Genomic DNA, 20,557 nt, shown 5'->3' on the forward strand with positions numbered 1-20,557 from the left:
CTTGTTTTCCACCTCTACTCATGTAAATGTAATGTCAAATCCTCTTAAGAATCCTGAGCAGCCCTCCAGAATCACTTGTTCAACTGACATTTCTGTAATAATAAGGAAAGAAAAAAGAGTTGTGTGAAATTAAATGGCACTCCTGTTGCCAAGCTGTTAAAATTATATGGCAATATGCTTCCAGTAGTTGTAAGAAATTAATATGTGGAGTGCTTACAAGCTTTACATCTACTAAATCTCAACAGGATATAAAATGCTATTTAAGTGATACAAATGTTAAGGAGAAAAAAAAACAAAACAGCACCAAAGAGTGGAAGAAGAAAGTAGATTCTTGTCTGCACTCTGATTCCTGGAGGCTGGATCTCTACAGCTGAGGAAGCCAGGTGGGAGATCCTTGGTGAAGGATTTGTGCACATATGTCAGCAGCTGCAGCTCCCCTCTGCCACCTCTGCAGCACACAGGCTGGGCTCCACCAGTGAGTCACTCCCCTGCTGCCAACAGAGGCTGGCAAAGAGCTCAGCCAGCCCCACTCCCTCTGCCACTGCCTGCTGACAGCACCAGCCAGAGCAGAGCCACTCAGTGTCACTGCTTTTCACCTGCTCCATTATAATGCTGTTCAGGAAGATGTGCCTCAGACACCTGTCTGCAGATGATGAATTCATTTCTGTTTTGCCACGATGTGATTACTGTCATCCTTTTCTCACCACAACATCAAATACAATATAAAACTTTGGATTTTCTATAGTGAGAGTGAAATCAGCATAATGGAAAGCCAGGCGGTGCCAGAAGTGCTGTCACTGCACCATTCTGTGGGACAGGACCAGGGTAAGGCGCTTTGGCAATCAGCACCAAGTTTAAGCAACAAGCTTTTAAAATACCCACAAATTTCCTGCAGATGTACAGAAAACTTGAGACCTCCTGGTTGTTCTTTAAGCTGCTTTGAAACTACAACAATTCATTTAATCCAGCAGCAGATCCTGGCACTATTCTTTTCTAAGTACAGTACATTTCGATAGCAACACAAGCATGTGACACACGAAACAGATTTGTTCAAGCTCACCGTGGTTCTGACGGGCTACACACACCAAGAGGCAACTCAAAAAGAGCACAGAACTCAATTCATCAGGACAACACCACTGACTCAAAGGAATTTCAGCTCAACTTTGTGAATAAAGAAGGAGCTCACAAAGGAAAAGTTCTTATTGCAAGTTGTACTGCTCAGCTTGGTCCCTTCTCACACAGATCTGAAGTATCAAAAGCCACCAAGGAGCCAAGGACAAAGAATTCCTGTTTTGTAACTATTTTAAATATAGCAAGCCTCCTTTAGAAAGAAAAGCCCTCACACAATATTCCAAACAGCCTTTTCTAGCAGACTGGAATCGTTTAATCAACACAGACAGAAAATACACACTTCAAACTACTTCTGGCACCTCGTAACTTGGAAAACTCTTGTGCACACGGGATGAGGCAGCTTGTTTGCAGACCCTTTTCTCGCAGAGCCCTTGGATGGCCCGAGCTGAGCTCAGCAGGTGCCCTCCTCAGCAGGCACAGAGTGGCAGCTGCCGTGGGACACGGTGTCGATGCTGTGGCCCTGGCTCTGGGGGTGGATGGACACCTGCACGGCGATCTCCTGGCCCTGCTCGCTCAGGGAGCCGTCGTCCGAGTCCGCGGCCGGGGAGTGGCTGCGCTTGACGGGGGCGCTGCCGGGGAAGAGCGCGGCCGGCGCCCCGCAGCCCCCGGGCTGCTTCTCCTCCCTGCCCACCTCGTCGGGGTCCTCCACCCGCACGGCCTCGAAGATCTCCTCCATGAAGGCCCTGCAGTTAAGGATCAGAGGCGGGAGGGGAATGCTCCTGGCGAGCTCTTCGATGTAGCGAGCGAACTCCATGGTCTTGAACTGAGTGACTTTGGCCAGCTCGAGCGTTTTGGCGGAGGTGATGATGGGGATGCGCTTGGCTATCTCGAAAGCTTTCTGCAGCTTCTCGGCCCCTTCCGTGCGGAAGAACTCGTTGATGGCCTTCTCCGTCTTGCGGAGGTGGCTGCTCATCATGCACAGGCGGGTGATGTTCAGGATGAGGGTGATGGCAAAGGCAACCAGGCACACGATCATGTAGTAGATGCTCATGTCCCCTGAGGTGAAGATAACCCTCAGGGTGACTGTGTAGTACGAGGTCTCGTTCTGATTAACGCCTGCACACGTGTACCGGCCCCGGTCGGCAAAGCTGACCTTTGTGATGTTGAGGGAATTATCAGCAATCCTCCACAGGTCATCTGCACAGGGGCAAGAAACAAACAGAGCTCGTGAAACAAAAATCCCAGGGTAAACATCACCAGGAGGCAAAGCCTGGCAGTGAGCAGCCCACTTGGAGCATAGTAACAGTACACCAAGGACTGAAATGTCCTTTTCATGCCTGTGACACAGAAAGACATAACCCACTTACCCATCATACTGCTTAATGGTAAATTATTCTGCATGCTTGCTACACTACTTTTACTTCCTTCTCTCATCTGCACTTTCCAGTCTGCTTCTGGTTCTTTCTGATAGGGATCCTAATTCTTAACTAGGGCTTCTCACCTTGGGTTAAAAGACTTTCCTCTATAAAGTCTAATTTTCCATACATTCAGAGTCAAAAGTCCAGCGACCCATGAAAAAGATCAGTCTGTAAATGGCTCTGTTGGCAAAAGAACCCAGAATTTTCTTGAGACAGTATTCTGCTGAGCATGCAGTGCTGACATGCAAAACCCAAGTAAAAGAGAAATCAATACAAGAAGCTCTATACAGCATTTGCTGTGCATTTATAACTTAGGGGGAAAACTGTTTTCATAACTCATTCCTTCTAATTACTCTGCTTTGAACTGTTTTCATAACTTATTCTTCTAATTACTCTACTTTGAACTAATCTCCAGATGGCATTATAACTACAAAAAGGTTACTGAGTACTTAAGGCAGAAAGATGGCCTCCAACAAGATCCTATCAATTAGTTCGATGACCTTCATTAATACTAATAGAGAACAACACATGTATCTCTAAAACATTTTCTAAAATTAAAAACTGCAGGGATAGAACTGTAAGAGCCAATAGCTAGGAAAATATATTCCCCTTCAGTTCAAAAGGGTTAAATAGCATGAATTCCATCGCTGGCCACTACACATTGTGTTACTTTCCACAGTCTCACTGGTGCATAAACCAAAAAATAAATGTACTAAGTATGTTTTAAAACATATCCTGTAGCAAAATTAAAGCACCAACTGCCAGCTCAAAAGGTTGCCAGTTGTGGAGAACTGTGTTTAATTCATTCATTTGGAAAAATATAATTTCAACCAGAGCAATAATAAATAAACCCATCAGTTAGTGCTGGGTAAGATGAAGACTCATTTCTTCTGTATGGAACACTGGGATGACTCCTGAACAACATCATTCTGTGGGACACCAAAGCAGGATGGACAGAAGTACTCAGGTGTAATTTCCATGCAACATTTCAGAGGGCAAAGGACTTTGTTTTGCTCTCTCTTTATCTTCCAATTGTAAAAACTGGAGGATACGAAGAGAAAATTATAATAAAGTCCCAGGGTTTTCCAACACTCTTTAAAAGGGGAATAATGATGGATAGAAAACAGCAGGAAAACTCACCTTCATCTTTCTGTTCAAGCAGGTGTCCTCTGGAGTTATACCAAAGGATATGTTCATACTGGCTGATGTTCAGTTTACATTCAATTAAAACACTGCTCCCCTCTTTGGCTATGATATCATGGTGTGCTGGAGAACTTATTAAAGCTTGAGACACTGCATGAAGTGATGCATTGAAAGGCCTAAAAGCAACTGTCCTGTTAAAAGCTACATTTTCCACTGTGAATCCAGCTGAAAGACCAGCACTAACAGTCAAAATTAACAGGCAATAGCTGAGCTTCATGGAAGGCTAGTGAAAATTCTTCTTTCATTTAATTTGGAGAAATGAGGTCATATGATATTAAGCTGTCTGTATTGCTCTGAGATAGGAGAGGAGCTCTTGATTTGTTCTGTGATGGAAAATGTCTGGGATCCAAGTGCACTTTCAAGACCATCAATATTTGAAGTGGAAACTGGAAGTAAAACTGGAAAAAAAAAAAGGCAATAAGTTTATTAATGACCACAAGGCTACCATGTATTCATATTAAACTTCCAATAAACAGATTTCAAATATCATAATATAAACTGTCAACTGAGAGGTTCCAAATCAGAGCTTTGCTCAGAACACAGTGATAAAATGAGGGTAAGAAGACATTAGCACAACCTCCAGTCCACTAGATGTTCATCTTCCCAACCAAATAAATAATCTCTGGAACAATAATCATTAAGGGGAAAAAGGTTTTAGAAAAAGAACAAATTGTTCAGACTACTCGAAATGCACAATTATCTTTAAAAGTGGGTTCTGCATTTGTTACCAGAGAAAAAGTGCTTTCTTAATAGAGGAAGAAAAGCAAGAAAGAGGATGTAATTTCTGCCTGCCTCTCCACCAATATCAAAGTGCTTTTAAGCCCTGGTTTTCTAAAGCCAGTCTTTCATTTACTACCCAAAGAAAAACCAAAGTGCACACATGCACATCTGATTTTTAGCATCTACATCTACTTACTCGATTTTAGGGGCACAATTGATATTAGGTGTCTAAATATTATATAATATGGTTTAATTACTTGGGAAAAGTCTCTTAGTTGTTATTTACAGCCAGAAGAGGAAGTCCCTTTCTGAACAGCAGGACACTGATGTCTACACATCTACTTCCTTTTTTACAATATCTCTTGTTGCTGCTGCATTTTCTAAGTCTGCTCCCTGTTATTCTTGTTTGTTTTACAATGAGCTCCTGTTGAAAATCTTTTAGTTTATGCTGCTTCATCTCAGCAGTCATATATTCTTCATTGTCTTGTCCACCCATATTTCATAAATATGTGAAAAAACTTGTTTTGTCTAGGGACAGATACTCTTCAAATTAATGTGCACAAAAGATATTTTAAGACATCAGGATACAACAAATTTTCCGTCTCTTGTACACAAGCCAGAACAAAACCAACTTGTTACAAAATGAGATGACACTGATAAGAGACAATCTGTTATCAATTTTCCTGGAAGCTCGATTCAAGAAAATTTCTAATCCAATATGTGTTCCCTGAAGTTATGATTCCATCTAGACAGATCCAGAGCCTTAAAAAAACATTTACAAACTACAGAAGCCACAAGCTCAAATATTATACTAAAAAATATCTCACTTCATATCATTGACTGTGTGACTTCAAATTTATTATCTTCTACAAATAACAGATGTTAGTGGAAGGGAATTTCATAAATATCACAACACAAAGGGACCCATTGACTTAATAAATAATGCAGACACTTTTCATCCTTCTAGAATTACCAGTTAATACTATCTAAAGCACTTCTGAAAAATAAAGTAACATGCATAAAACCAGGTGATTTCTAGTAATTGTCTTTCATCAGAGACAAACTAAGCATATTCAAAAGGGGGAATTCTGCTGATGCTATCCAGACTGGGAACCTTTTTCAGTGAAAGTTAATTTGTCAAAGGTCAAACCAGATTCCAGACTTGACATCTAATGAGAAATGTGTTATCTGACCCATTTCCATTTCTGTTGTGGCTATTGCCAAAGCCAGTTTAACAAAGAAGGCAAAGAAGGCAGCTGTGTCCAACTCTCCTTCAAGCTTGACTAACCAACTCACCCACTGAATCCTGCAAGAGAAACTGGAAAACAGGCTCCCTACTTGTTACTCTGTAAACAGCAATCCCTTCATCTGCCTTCTTCTTTTTCTTTTTTTAATCATTGGCCCCACTCTGTTTTCTATCATGCCTCTTGTCCTTTCATTTAAGATGAGACTAGTGCAGAGAACTCAATTATACCATTGTGCTGGAGGAGCCACTTTCCCACAGCTAAATAGTTAAAACCACTACCAAGGACTCTTTCATTCCTGTTTTTCACCAGCTACACTTTAGGGAAAGCATTTCTGAGTCCTGCTGCCTCTGAAGAACAGCATCCCATCCACAGCAACTGCACAGGTCTGAATAAAGAAATACTAAGGCTGCTGTTGGTCAGCAACTATTCTTCTGTTTGAAGGAGTGGTTTTAACCTTCCAGTTTTAGACCCCTGGTATCTTCAGAGTGTTTCAGAGCCTGCAAAAGGCTGCTGACACTGACCTGCTTGCTTTGGCAACCTTATGCAGACCCCACACAGGCTGTGGACTGGTGGTGGTTTGTGGACCACTGATATTTGGGTTGCTTGAAAGGTCTGTCGCAGCTTGTGGTGGCAAGTGAGGTGCTGTGATCCCAGACCTGCAGCACACATCACCCTATGCCCCAGCTGCCTTCAGCTAAAAATGCACTTTTGCATGCATCAGACTTGATTTCACAGCACCTGATGCAATTAAAACAGATCAGAGATCAGCAGCAAACACAAACCTTCATCTTCACCCTTGAATCACAGGCACATTACAACTTCTAGTCTTCTAAAACAATAACAACCCAACTGATACTTTAGATTTATTAGAGAATAATCCCAGAGAATAATCCTCTTGTACTTCGCCTGTGCAATTGTAATTTTAAATTATTAAATTTGAATTGTTAAGGTTTCCAAGCGTCTCTGACGTCTGTTCCTAAATGACATTAGGAATCTCACTCATTTATTTAACACAAGAAATACTCAGCAACATTTTCCCTCATAAGAATAATTATCTTCAGTAATTGCATATGCTCTCCACTATCCTTGCACTGAGCCTGCATAATGCATAAACCATTGGTGATGGGTCATTTAATTTTACTATTAAATTCTTCGAGGTCTGATTTATTAGAAATTGTTTGTCTTTTGGAAAAGCCATTATTGCTAAGCAGACAATGATCTCTCACTGCCGAGTGCTGGGAACAATAAAATGATTTGCAAAATCCGTATTCTTCATCCACTGCACTTATGCAAAACAGCTGTTAAAGGACCCAAAAAGGATAAAGCCTGATCAGTGCCAACATCACAATTCTTCAACAAAGTGTTAAGCTCAATCAAGATGAAACGTGCCAGAATAGAAACTGGCTATTTTACAACTGAACCTGAAGCTGAACTCAACACATTTAACCTTTATTAAACCATAAGTTGTAACAACAAATAGCAGTGGAAAGATAAAAATCTGTGATGCATGTGCTTGTATGAGTCATCCTTGGCTCCGACCCTGAAGAAGTGTATTTGTGTCTAACTTAGAGCACTCTAAGTAGTCCCACTGAGGTCAGTGGAAGCACTGATAGTACTTAAAATTACACACATTTATATGGCACTGCAAAATTGGGGCCCAAGAGGTTGCAAGTTATATGGTTTTACATCCACTGCTTATAACATCACTTCATACCTGGAGTAACGTGAGGCAATAAACCGAGACACACCTGACAGAGCACAGGCTGCTGATGTCTTGCAGAAATACCATTTGCAAGCCCCCTCTGACCCTCTGTGAGAGAGGGAGATGCATTTGGCAGAGCCCTGAAGACAGGAACTCTTGGGAAGTTTATGAACACATCCAGCACGGTGCTGACAAGAGCCATTCCGGGTGCTCCAGCATGGGAGAGGCTGCAGGGAGGGCTCACCCTCTGCACCAGCCAAAGCTCTGCAGGGGAATGGCAGCACCCACAGCCCAAAAAACATCATAAGAGGCAAATCCACAGCATCCCAGGGCCAGCCTCACTGCTGCCTGATGGGATTTGTTGTTTTCCCTTGGCTGCCTGACAGGACACGGTGTTTTGCTGTGCTTATCCCTTGGCAGTCTGTCACACATAACTCACCAGGACACACCATCAACTGCGCACCAAAATAGGTTTTTTGTCCTGTCAGCTAAAACCGACCAGCCACAAAGTTCCACTTAACATCACCCTGTCCTCACAGCCCCAGTTCATTCGTGGAAAAGCCCTGGTGCCAGCTGGTGGTGGCAGTGGGACACAGGACATGCGACATGACCATGACCGCACTGCAGCCGAGGGCACTGGGACACGGGGGGGGTGACATCACGCGGGCTGGTGTCACTGGGGCATGATGTCATGCCAGAAACACAAACAGAATATTCTGAGCTGGAAGAAAACCAACAAGGATCATCCAGTTCAACTCCTGGCCCTGCTCAGGACGCCCCAACAGTCCCAGCCCGTGCCGGGCAGCGCTGCCCAAACGCCCCTGGAGCTCGGGCAGCCTCGGGCCCTGCCCATTCCTTGGCGAGCCCGGGCAGTGCCCAGCACCCTGTGGGGGAAAACCTTTCCCTGACCTCCAACCAAACCTCCCCTGGCACAGCTCCAGCCGTCCCTGGTGTTGTCACTGTCACACAGAGCAGGGATCCGAGCTGTCCCTCCGCTGCCCCTCGGGAGGAGCTGCAGACCCCATGAGCTCTGCCCTCGGTCTCCCGTTCTCCGGCCTGAGCAGACGAAGTGACCTCAGCCGCTCCTCCTGTGCCTTCCCCTCGAGGCCCTCCGCCGCCTTCGCTGCCCTCCAAACCTGCCTCTACTGCCCCTATTTCCACGCCAAAACAGCGAGGCGGCACATGGCTCCGCAGCCTCCCCATCCGCCGCTGCCCTCCGACCCCGAGCTTGCCCGGTGAACCTGGCGGTACCGCCGCTCTCACCGGGACGAGGCTGCCCGGCCCGGCCTGGCCCGTCCCGCAGCTCCGCCGCCGCCGCCGGCCCCGCCGCCCGGACGCGCTTCCCCGAGCCGAGGCCGCTTCCGGGGCAGCGCCGGGGCCGCTCTGCGCCGGCCTCGCTGCTCTCGGTCCGCCCGGAGCCGCGGGGGCCGCGCCGACCGCCGACGGTGAGAGCTGGCACCGGGTCCGGGGCTCTGCGGGGCACAGCGAGCCCCGCGGGCAAACGGGCGTTGGGGACCGCTGCGGGGCAGGCGGGGCCACGGCGGGGCGGTGCGGGCACCTGGCGGGCTCCGTGTGCGGCAGGAGCCCCATGGGGAGGCTCAGGGAACGTGCCGTGCCATATGGGACAGCCCCGTGTGGGGGTCAGGGGACTCTGAGGGTCTCCGGAGGAAGCGGAGGCACAGGGAGGCCTGCAGGGCTGCGGGGTGAGGAGGGTGCCGGGGGTGACCCGGGGTCCCGGCAGATGGGGTGGCGGTGCCCAGCCCGCAGCCGGAGCTGTCACTTTCCTTCGCTTGAGGCCCCGCCAGCTGCCCCGATTGCATCAGTGACAGGGACACAGCAGTGTCACCCCAGTGTGATCCTGGAGAACCCGGGGGGTCCCGGCTTGTCCCTGCCTGCCCCGCAAGGCACTTGAGCCGCAGGGGCTGTCATAGGAGCCCGGAGGGGTGACAGGCGGGCCCCGGGCCCAGCGGCACAGCCGCGCTCCCGGCTCCCCGACCGCGGGCCGCGGGGCTGGGGCGGCTGCTGGGGCGGCTGGAGCTCACCGCGGCTCCTGGGGGTGTTCGTGCTCATCCCCAGGGACAGGAGTGACCCACTCGCTGCCTCCCTGCCTGCTCAGCTCTCTGACTGCTGTCCCCATTTTATTCCTACACTCCTCAAGCCATCCCAGCCATCCCAAGCGATTTGTTTTCACTTTCATTTTGGTGAGACATGTAATGGATTTAATTATCTGAGGCCCTTTTGTACCTTCATTTGTTTTTCAGAGTTAGCAAGCTGGTTTATTTTGCTGCGGAGAGGGTGTGTCAGTTAGATAAAGCCACGTGTCCCTGTGGGACTTTAAACTTCCAAGTATGCTATTTTTGAGTCAGACGTAATTTGGTGTGCACGCATGTGGGTACATGTGGCAACACTGTTGTGTTTAATTATTTAAAACACCGATGTGATGCTGTTGATCTAATGTCAAAGTGCGAGGGAGGGATTAGGTTATTTGCTTTGCTTTCTGTGGATGTTTGTAGTCATGTCTGAGGAAGACAGTGGTGAAAATCTGAAAGATGAAACCTCTTACAAAGTTGAAAATGAACAGAAGACAGAGGAACTTGGCTGCTCTGAGAGCAGTGAAGGGAAACAACAAGAGACTGCGCCTGTGACTCGGAAAAGACCTGAACCCAAGCCCCCAAGCCAGCCTGCTGCCACAGAAAAGCCTGCAGGTGAAACCATCAAGGTAAGTTCCTGTGCTTGCTCAGAAAGATGGGACTTCACATTTCATGGCTTTGAGCACAGGAGAACTCCGAGCATAAGCCTCACTCCTTTCTGAAAATTCACATTGCTGTTCTCTGAAATGAAAAAGCTGCACAAAAGTCACAAGTCAGTCTGGTTGTGTTCCTTTCCTCACCATAATGCCTGCATCAGTCTTCTGTTTTTCTTCATTAAAGGTCTCAGATCCTCCTGCAGTTCAGACAGGGTGGGGCTACTGGGGAAGCTGGGGGAAATCTCTTCTGTCAACTGCGTCTGCCACCGTAGCTACTGTAGGTAAGGCTCTTTCTGGTGTTTGATAAATATTTTAATCATGTTTTGTGTCTCAAGCTGGTGCTTTAGAACTTGTTTCTGGAGAAGAGGATTTCAGTTATAGCAGCCATTATTGGAAAAATGTCAAGAGAATTGTTCAAGTAATGGGAAAAGCTTGTACCAAAAGGTACAGTGAGATTAAAGAGATATGCACAGGCAGAATTACTTTCAGGTTTTTAAGGTGCTTGTGTAATTTTCACCTGGTATTTTAAACTAGTATTCTGCCAGTATTTACAACTTTATTTAAAAGCTAAGGTGAAACCTTAGTTCATTACATTGTTAGGTGAGCTGGATAGAAGGAGGTTTTTATGCTGGTTAAACTGTTTTGAACAGAAGGAATCCAGAATAATAAAAAAGAAAATGCAGCTCTAATCCTGTTTCTGTCTTCTCTAGGTCAAGGTATTTCAAATGTCATAGAAAAAGCAGAAACAACCCTTGGGATCCCCAGTCCTAGTGAAATCTCGTCAGAGTCTAAAGATGGTGCAAGAGGTCAGTTTTGTACTGCATCAGAACAACCCTGCAATGTTTTTCACAACATAATGAGCCCCAAAATAACATCACCTTACTCTGCACCTTGCACCTTGAGACTGATAATAAAATCATTTAAATAATACTGTCTTGCTTAGTACTGTTAGCTCTGAAAAGTAGGGAGGAGCATAATCTGAATTGTAGGCTTGCTCCCAGCTGATATTTGGTGTCTGTTGATTTTCTCCACTCTGTGGCTGACAGGGTCTTTTATTTTTTGGAGGTCAGGAAGTTAATTTTCTGCCTTCTAATGCAGGAAGTGAGGATCCTGCTGCCAGCAACGCTGATGCAGCTGATGATGGCAGCTCCTTCCCTATTGCTGGGGCTCTTGAAGTTTTATCAACCATCTCTACTGCTGTCCAAAGCACAGTGAGTGAGTTGGGAATGCAGGAGAAAATGGGTTTAAGGGAGCTTTGGGGTTTTGGCCTTTGATCTGAAACATTGTAAGAAGAAACTTAATTTTGACAGTTGTGGGATGCATGGTGATAAACTCTTCCAGCCTTCAGAAAACCATTATCTTGGGCCTTGCTTTACTGACACCTAATGTGAAAGGTGTTCTGAATTTTGATAGTTCTGTATTGAATGTTGGTACCTGACAAAAAAATCCTAGCGGTGGATTGTGCAGAGCGTGCATTTCTGTGCATGTCACCTCTGTACCTGTCATCTCTGCCTTTCCTTTGGAGTAGTCAGCTGAATGCAGGGTCAGACTCATTCCTGGAGTATTTCCACTGATTTCCACAGAACTAGAGATGAAATTCATTCTCCTCTTCAAAAATCCTATGTGAAACTAGCTCAGTTGGCTTGGAAATCAGCTTGCTCCTGTGACCAGGAGAAATGCACTTCAAAGGAAGCCATTACCCTTAGAAACTGCTTTTGTGATCTGCTGTCTTGTCAATTTGCCTGGGAATCTGAAAGAGCTGCAGATTGAAAGCTGGCTTCTGTTTTTTGCTTTTAAGGCTCAAACAAAAGTTACCAGTCAAAATCCACAGGTCTGGTGTTTTCTCATTGGAAGGATGAGAACTGAATTCTGTAATGTGCTGAGAGCCAGCTTGTTCACAAACTAAAAAAATGTATTTCCCATCAGATTGCTGCAGCTGTCTGGGTGCTGTAATAAGCTGTTGGGTGATAATGTGTTGTGGCTCTTTCCATGTCCTGCTGCTCTCTTTGTGATGATTAGGGTTGAATTTAGGGTGACAAGGACCAATTTGGCTTTTATGTGAGCGCACAGTGTAAGATTGCTGATAAAACCCTCCCAATTCAATTTCTTCATTGGGTAATTTTCTCTGAGTTTTATGTGCTGTCTTTATCCAAATCTGATTCCCAGGGTAAAAGTGTTATCAGTGGAGGTCTGGATGCCTTGGAATTCATCGGCAAAAAGACAATGGATGTAATAGCTGAGGGAGACCCTGGATTCAAAAAAACAAAGGGCCTCATAAACAGAACCTCTACATTATCTCAGGTACAGCACTTCCCTATCAGCACCTCATTGGTTTCTTTCATCTCTTCTCCCTTCTTTTGTGGTCCTATCATTAAGCAGCCATTTTTTGCTATTGAGCCAAAAACCCTCTCCTCCTGTATTCTTTATCTCCTGGCACTGTCACGAGGCCTCTGCTTTTCTTTTTCAGGTCTTAAGAGAAGCGAAGGAGAAAGAAGAGCAGCAGACAGCTACCGAGGTTACCATGGCTACTGAGAAGAAAGCCCATTATGGGTTACTGTTTGATGAGTTTCAGGGTCTTTCGCATCTGGAGGCCTTAGAGATGCTTTCCAGAGAGAGTGAATCAAAGGTAATGGCCTTGAGCATTTTGCTTTCTATTTTCAGTTCAGCTGAGCAGGGGAAAAAAGATTAGAAATATATGTATATGCATGTAAAATGAAGTGCTCAGAACTTGCTGTAAAATGATTACAGAGCTTCACTTTGATCCTTGCATTAGGATCTGGTGTTTACCTTGGGAGCAGTTTGTCCTGTCCTCAGCTCCTAAAGCCATTCCCAGCCTCAGTTCCTGCAGTTCAAGTCCTCCAACTTCTCACAAGTTACTCTCCTCACACCCGCTGCTTTGCTACCTTGGCCTGTATTTTCCATCCTGTTGGATGGATTTATTGATTCTTTGTTGGCTGTGCTGCCCTTAACCAGGTGAAAGCAGTTCTGAATGCCCTCTCTGGAGAGAAGTTGGACACACTGAAGGAGGAAATGGAGCAACTCAAAGAAGCATTTTCTTTGCCTGAATTCTTTGAAGAAGAAGAGGAAGAAAAGAAGGGTAAGAGAGCCCCAGGTTCTGAGAAGAGAAGCTGGTCCTAGTGCAGAACCAGCCAGCCCTGATCAGTGGCAATAGGCATGATGCCAAATTTAAATTATTCTTTAGCTGGATGTTTAATCCTAAAGCCATCTCTGTCCAAGGGCATGACAGGTAGCAACACCCTTCACCTCTGAGAAGCTGTGCAGTAATTCTGTAGCAGGAATGATTTCTTGCCAGAACAGGGTTAGAGTTGTTTGACTCATGGGCAGTTCATACAACTGACCCTGAGCCAAGATGCTAATTCAGAGATAGAGTGGGTTTCCTTGACCAGGAGGGGAAAACTGTGAACAGAGTTGTCCAACATGTGGGAAAGCAAAAGCCTTTTTATTTGTTTTTTAAATGAGAGTTAGCCACACAGAGCAAAAGATTCAGAGGTACCTTCGCACACAAGAGCCCTGATTCTTGAGAATTACATGGATTTAAATGTAAATTTCTTGCATTGCTTTTACCTAAATGCTCATCAGGGAGGGCTTACACACCTGCACTTGCTATCATTCAACATTTAATGTATCTTTTATATTTGCACATAATGGTTCTCACATCTGCTATGCCATATATAATAGGAGAACCATAGGCTCTAAGTGATATTTCAGACTCTCCAAGGTGACGTGCAAGTTAGTGTGTTATAAAAGGCAGCCTGTAAAAAAATAAAAAATAAAAAAAATGAGTTACCTTAGCTACAAAGCCAGAACTGAGAAAGCAGGAACTAACCTTCAGGCACTGATGTCTCCACCTTTGCAGAACTTACCTTAGAAATTGTATTTGAAAAGACTGAGTTTGATGCATTCTTGCCTGAGGTGATGATTCACAGAGAAATTAAGAAAACAGTTGACAGACTTGTGCAGAACTAGTTGTGCATTGAAGTGCTGCTTATTCCTAAATCTGTCCTTTATGTGGATTCTTTAACCTTTCCTGTCCTTTAGGAGATGAAGAGTTCACAAAAGAAGTAACAGAGTTGTTTTCAGAATTGCACATCTCCTCCACGCCAGACAAAGTGATCACGGTGAGTTATTTTCCATATTCTAAAAGCTGGAGAGTTTCCTCACAGGAAGGGCTTCTCTTCACCTGCTTTACTTGTGAAAATATCAAATGCATTGAAACAAGCCATATTTTACATCTTTTGGCAATGGTAGGCAAAGGAGGTGGGCCTTCAACTTTATGGGGCAGAGTTATGTGAGCCTTCAGCCACCACTGTGAAAAAACCTACAGTCATGAGCTGAAGGCCTGCTCTTGGTGCAAAGCACCTCATTTTACAGTCTTCAGGAGCTGGTGTGAGGAAGCTCCATCTTTTTTGCCATCATTTCACTACCCTTCAGATCCACCAAGTGGCAGCAGCATTCTGCAGACATGTTTTTAAAGCACCTCTGATAGTTTGGTCTTGTTGGTAAACTCCAGCCCCTGGTGCCAAAGAAACAAATGCCCTTAACTGCATCAGTGCAGCCAAACTTCTGCAAAATCCTGAAGGCACTGGGATCATTTGTCCTGGTTCTTCTGAGAAGCTCAAAAGGAGTTGTAGCTGCTCTGTTGTCATGTGGTGTGCAGGGGGGCTTCATTTCAGTCATTAAATATTATGGCACATCTTGCTCCAGGTGAGGACATCTGCTCATGAGTGGATAGCACGATTCAACAGCAGTCTTCCTAAAGAGGAAAAAGAAAATGAAGAAAACCAAGAAGTAGAATCCACAGATGGTGACCAGGATGCTAAGAAATCAGTAGAGGTAACTGGGTAATCAAGGAAAAGAATATCTGCCTGCAGAGTGTTTGTCTTGCTGCTGAGTTACAGTTGTGACCCACAGGGTTTGTGTGTTTCTATTTCTGTGTGGGTACTGAGGTCTGAAAGGGCAGTGATAGTTTGTTGTGTGATTGACTTGTTTTAAATAATAAAAGCTGCTAGTTTTTGTGTGGTATGCAGAATTTTTGTCACTCTTGCAGGATATTCATGCATTTGCCATAAGAAGCCTGGCAGAACTGACAGCCTGCTCCATTGAAATGTTTCACAAAACTGCAGCTTTGTTTCTCTATGGTCAGAAACAGGAGGTGACAGCCACAGACAGAGCCAAGTCCCTGTCACAGTGAGTGCATCTCTCAGTAAATGGATAGCATAGAATTACTGATTAAACTGTCTGATAAGTCTTTGGAAATCCATGCAATGCAGGGCTCTTCAATTCTGCATAGGTATTTAAATTTGGGACTTGGGTGAATTTGTGATGGTGGCATCATTATCTTCCAACAGAACTCAGCTGTCTCTTTCCAGCTTAAAGGCATTTCTTGAAAAGAAAGAGGAAACTCTTCTTGAAAGCTTTGTGTAGCCTAGAAGAATATTTGCATTAAGCTTGTGCTAGTCAATAGGCAGAGATTTAAAACATTACAAAACAGGTGCACAAAGTGACTCCTGATTTCCTCTTTGTTAATCATTTAGTATGCTTGGTACATGAGATGGCAAAATTACTGCACAGGAGACACTTGGCATGTGTCTGAAATGTGCAGTACTTTCTATTTCAGAAAATGACACTTGCCTGTAAAAAAAGGCAGGTTAGTACTGTTCCTTCTGGAATGGCTCTGTATCCTCTGAGTGCTCTTTAAGATCTTCTGCTTTAATTATTTATTTCCCCATCTTTTCTCTCTCTATTTTATTTGGGAAACTTCTGAATCTTCACACACCATTTATATCAACTTTGGTTTATCTTAACTTGGTAAGCATAGAAATAGGGCATTTATATTTTAGAGGAATGCTGAAAGAAACCTAATCTTGAGTTTACTTGTGTTTAATCTTGTGTTTACTTCATTGTTTTCCCTGTCTTCTTCCTCAGATTGACTATCATGCTGTGTAAAGAACTGTCAGCTTTCTCTAAAGAGTTCACAACATGCTTAACAACTGCAGGGGTAAGAGTTACACCACAGTTCTTAGGAATGAGATGTGCTTATTTGATTACAGCCATGGGATCTTTGCCAGGAACTGCTTTTTGTTTGTGGTGTTTACATATTCAGTTTTTAACTGATCTTTTAGGCCAGAGTTCCTCAAACTGTGGCATCTGAGCTTTTGAGAGCCTGGCACAGAGTGGGGGTGGGAATTGATGCTCACAGTGCTAAGGAGACAGAGAAAAATGAAATGTGACCCTGTTGTGGATTTTCCAAAGCACTCAGGTGTTCCTGAAGATGGTATCATCATCTCTGTATTCCCCACTTGTCCCCAATTCATTTGAAGATGCGATGTGTATTCATACCTGACCTGTGCTGGGCACATGCAGATTTCTTTGTTCTTATTTGCATGCTACAAGGCTGCTCAGCTTGTGGCTTAGCTTTCCTCTAGGTAAGGGAGCAGTGGTGGTTTTAAACTTACTGAGGGTTTAGCTTTGTCTTGCTTGAAGAAATGTGATCAAATTTTCAATCAGGATAATATATGTCTGATCTCTGCAGGTCAAAGAGAAAGCAGATGTGCTTAATCCCTTAATCACTGGAGTGTTTTTGGAGGTCAGTTATGCTAACGTTAAAACTTTAAGCTAATACTTTAAAAATAGATGTGCTGCTTCTTCCTACTTTAGGATCCTTATGCATGCCAAGTTCTCTACCCCACGGTCTGAAATTGTGCTTACCTGTCTAATAACTTGAAAGTTTTGATAAATGTCTGTAGATTTGCACAAAAGATGAGTTACTTAGTGAGGAGTGAGTGTCAGCTCACAGTTATGATGGGTCAGGAGGCACATACTAAATTCAGCAGTCTGGATTTTTAGCATTTAAATGTCCAAAGTCAAATCTTAGACAAGTTCAGAAATTAGCATACAAGAGTCCTAACATTCCTTACTGTTAAATTGGTTCTCAAGCTTTCAGAGCTCTGAGGTGTGGTAGGAAGGGGGAGTTTCATGTGCTCTTCCTTCCTGCCACAGCATGCTATGCTTCACTTAGAAATAAACTCTTTTCTTCTCTTACTGAGAACAGTATCCTGCATTTGGATTGGAACTGATCTTGTTTGGCAGTCTTTAAGTCATTTGCCTTTTTTTTTTTTTTTTGCCTACTGGCATAAAGCCCCTCAAAAACTTGACATAAAATTGATTTCTAGAATGAAGCCTTTAAAATCCAGCAAGCACTAGGCTTCTGTTTTTTCTGTGCAATAATCAATGCTGTTTGAAATGAATATGTGGTGAGTAAAGCTGATTGGTAGCATGGCTATTCATGTGTGTATTTTGATTTTTTTTCCACAGGCTTCAAACAGTGCTTCCTATATCCAAGATGCCTTCCAACTCCTGCTGCCTGTGCTGCAGATTTCTCTTATTGAGGCTAGAACGGAACTATCACAGTAATAAAAATCCTTCTAATTAAGAACTTTTTGACCTTCCCAGTTCGTAGTTTCCATGCTGGAGAATGATGTAATGGCTCTTATTAAAGGGAAAAAGATGAACTCTGCTCACTGCTGCTGCAAGAATGGTGATTAAGTGCAGTCTGGCAATGACAGCTCTTACAGCACACTGAGAGATGTGATTAGCATAGTCCAGGCTGGTGGACAACGTGGCAGACTTAAAGTGCAGATTGCTTCTCTGTTTCATGGACTGTCTGTGTCTTTTCACTGAAATCTCTCTGCTGTATGTGTTAACAAGCTCTTTGTGTTCACAGTCCAGAGAGCTTCTCCAGTGCTGAAGAGAAGAGCAGCAGCTGGCTAGTTAGTTAGCTAAAATCATGGTGTGATTTTTAAGTCAGACATAATTGGGTTCCTGATAGCTCTGCATTCCTGTTGAAGTGAATATTAGATAGGAGGTGCAAGAAGAGGCAAATTTTTATGATTATGAACCTTGCAGTTCCTAGACTGGGCAGAATAGAGCAGAGAGGATTCCTGATCAGGCTGTTGCTGGAGAGAAGCTCAGCTTCCTGAAGATGCCTGTACTGACTCAGGGATGTGGGACAGGGACTCTCACCAGGGGGCTGTTTCTCATTCTCTCATGCTGTGCTTGCTTCAGCACAAGCTGGGAAAATGCTGATCTGGCCCTGAGAATGCAGGCACTTGGCTTATAGCAATAAATGAGAACTGACTAAAAGGGATTGATTCGTGTTTGGGCACTTTAATGAGAGAATTCAGCAGGAGGATTCCCATTTTTCAGTGCAGCTTGACATGACAGCCACAGACTGTTCACAGACTCACATACTGCTTGTCTTCTTTCTGTGGAAAAACACTATAATGCAATGCACCTTCTTAGAAGGTATCTATTAAAGCAGGGAGAGAGGCAGCAATTTGGTTCTGTTAGTAGGAGTCCTAATTTGCCTCAGAAGCTGCTCCATGTATGGTATCTGTTTCTTTGTGCTGTGCAAGTTCCCTGCTTTGTTCCTTTATCTTTTGAGCCTGCCCATGGGGAGGCAGCAGCCTCTGTTGGAATCACAAGAGCAGAAATGCACAGCTAAAATGGAATTTCAAGAAGTCCATAATAGCTAATCAGAGGTGACTGAGTGTCGCACCTGCCTCTGCACTTGCTCATTGGTAACAATGATGCTCAAATCCCCTTTTGAAAATCCTCTGGGTTTTAGCAGGTCTTGCACATCTCTGCTATGCTGAAGGCTTAGAACATCCCTCTGCTCTAGCTGGGCAGTAGAGAAATGGTTTTTTGTATTAGAATACCTTTTGGCTAATGCTCTGATTTTATATATATATGGAAAAAGCCCTGCCTTAGTCATGGCTAGACTGATCAGATCTCAAAAGGGAAAGCTTTTTCTGCCATCTTAAAACTGGACTTGAGGGTGTCCGGGGTAAAAAAATCTGCACTACAATAAAATCTGTATTTTTTTCTTCTTTTGGTTGATAGCATTATTAAATAAAGGATTTGTTTTGACAACTGTTTCAGTTCAAAGCTATCAAGGTAGCAGTGGGCACAAATGAAATAAAAGAACTGTGGGGTTTTTTCTCAGCCCTGATTGTGTTTTTGGGGCAGAGCTGGGTGCAGCTCTGGGGCCAGGACAGCTGGAATTTTTCTCATGGCAGGAACCAGTGCTCTGAGCCCAGGCTGGGAGTGAGAGCTCCCACAGAGGAGCTCCCAGTTCCTGTGTCAGTGCAAAAAGGGAGTTTTGCTCCTGCCAAAAAGCCAAAATGTACAGCAATGTCAGAAGAGAAGAAATGAAGGTAATGGAGTTTTATGAAGCAGCAGCTGCTTTTTTGCAGATAAATTCTACTGACCTGAAGTGCTTTAGTGTAGAGTAGTTTAATAATTAAAGGAAATGAGGTGATTTTTTTTTAAACATGCAGACAGTAATTCCTTCAGTCATGTGCCACCTGGATTTTGTTATAGCAGCCAATAATCAAATGTGCACCAGCTTCATTTGTGTGCCAGTGCAAGGACTGCAAGAGACAGACAACAAAAACAGTTCCAAAAAAATGGTTGCTGAAGTCTTTCTACCCAAAGGATTCATCAGAATTCAACATCCAACTGTCTGGAGGTCTTCCTGCTTGGCCTTGCCTTCTGTGTGAACCTAATGAGAGCTGACAGTAATTTGAACACTTCTGGTAGTGTTTGGGAGGTGAGAGGTGGCTGAGAATAGATAAGAGTCAGCTAAGATGCTGGCAGTGACTTGGAGGGGAAAAAAAAAGCCTTCCACAATTGTTTTCTTTCCTTGGGAGTGATTATGTTAGTTGCAGTTGTAAAAGCTGCTTCCTGGCAGCTGCTGTGGAAAGGTTTAAAACAAAAAAAAAGGCTTGGGCTTCCCAATGGGGCTTTGGGATGTGCTCCCAGGCCTTGCCAGCCACCTTCCCAAGGACTCCATTTCCATTATTAAAACACTCATGGTCAGTAGCAGGATGAGCAGTTGTCCTGGTTTGGAGAAGCAGCAGCTAAGCTGACACTGGTGGCCCTGACTAAAGGGACACCTGTCCCAGGTCACCCACAGCACAAATTAAAGGGTCTGACTCAGAGGCAGGAGTGGGGGAGCTCGTGGCAGGGGGAGGAGGAGGGCTCTGGCATTTCCTTCTCAGGGGTGTTCATTGAATCCAAAATAAAGAGTGGTCTGCCATGATGTGACCTAAGCAGATATGAATGTTCTGTAGTCCAAGGCTCCTTGGCACAGAAACAGAGGACAGAAGTGCTGTTCTGTGCTAGTCCATGTTTTTGTTTTCTAGGAGTCTCCTGTGACAGCAGCTCGAGGTTCCCATGCCTTGGTGCTTTGGGTGCTGCTAGCAGGCAGCTTTCCCTCCTTCAGGAGCAGCTCTGTGCCCACTGCAGGGTGAGACCAGGACCTAGGCGTGTCCCTGGCTGTCCCTGGCTGTCCCTCTGCTGTCCTGCTGCAGGGAGATGCTGGTGCCTGCAGCCTGCTGGCCAGGATGGTCCTGGTTCCGTGGGTGTC

At 44.6% G+C, this 20,557-nt stretch overlaps 2 protein-coding genes across 3 annotated transcripts; one reads left to right on the forward strand and one right to left on the reverse strand.

The window, feature by feature from the left end:
• Nucleotides 1-1,522: 1,522 nt before the first annotated feature.
• On the reverse strand, nucleotides 1,523-8,690 carry MFAP3 (microfibril associated protein 3). 2 transcript variants are annotated; one of them, XM_054288113.1, is made up of 3 exons: nucleotides 8,625-8,690; nucleotides 3,630-4,090; nucleotides 1,523-2,268 (listed from the first exon to the last, which is right to left on the reverse strand). In XM_054288113.1, the coding sequence occupies exons 2-3, from the start codon at nucleotides 3,907-3,909 to the stop codon at nucleotides 1,523-1,525; spliced, it is 1,026 nt and encodes a 341-aa protein (XP_054144088.1). In that variant the 5' UTR covers nucleotides 3,910-4,090; nucleotides 8,625-8,690. The 2 variants fall into 2 exon arrangements, with proteins under 2 accessions (XP_054144088.1, XP_054144089.1); XM_054288114.1 differs by lacking the exon at nucleotides 8,625-8,690 and adding an exon at nucleotides 7,374-7,649.
• A 43-nt stretch (nucleotides 8,691-8,733) lies between these two features.
• FAM114A2 (family with sequence similarity 114 member A2) lies at nucleotides 8,734-19,049 on the forward strand. The gene is made up of 14 exons (XM_054287838.1): nucleotides 8,734-8,806; nucleotides 9,875-10,080; nucleotides 10,292-10,388; nucleotides 10,818-10,913; nucleotides 11,206-11,318; nucleotides 12,274-12,408; nucleotides 12,575-12,733; nucleotides 13,081-13,204; nucleotides 14,167-14,246; nucleotides 14,833-14,961; nucleotides 15,176-15,315; nucleotides 16,054-16,126; nucleotides 16,661-16,714; nucleotides 17,443-19,049. The coding sequence occupies exons 2-14, from the start codon at nucleotides 9,877-9,879 to the stop codon at nucleotides 17,539-17,541; spliced, it is 1,503 nt and encodes a 500-aa protein (XP_054143813.1). The 5' UTR covers nucleotides 8,734-8,806; nucleotides 9,875-9,876; the 3' UTR covers nucleotides 17,542-19,049.
• Nucleotides 19,050-20,557: the final 1,508 nt, after the last annotated feature.

Source organism: Melozone crissalis, unplaced genomic scaffold, assembly GCF_028551555.1.
Source record: "Melozone crissalis strain CALT ecotype California unplaced genomic scaffold, PUWL_Pcris_2 ptg000061l_1, whole genome shotgun sequence".
In the NCBI taxonomy this organism is placed as follows: domain Eukaryota; kingdom Metazoa; phylum Chordata; class Aves; order Passeriformes; family Passerellidae; genus Melozone; species Melozone crissalis.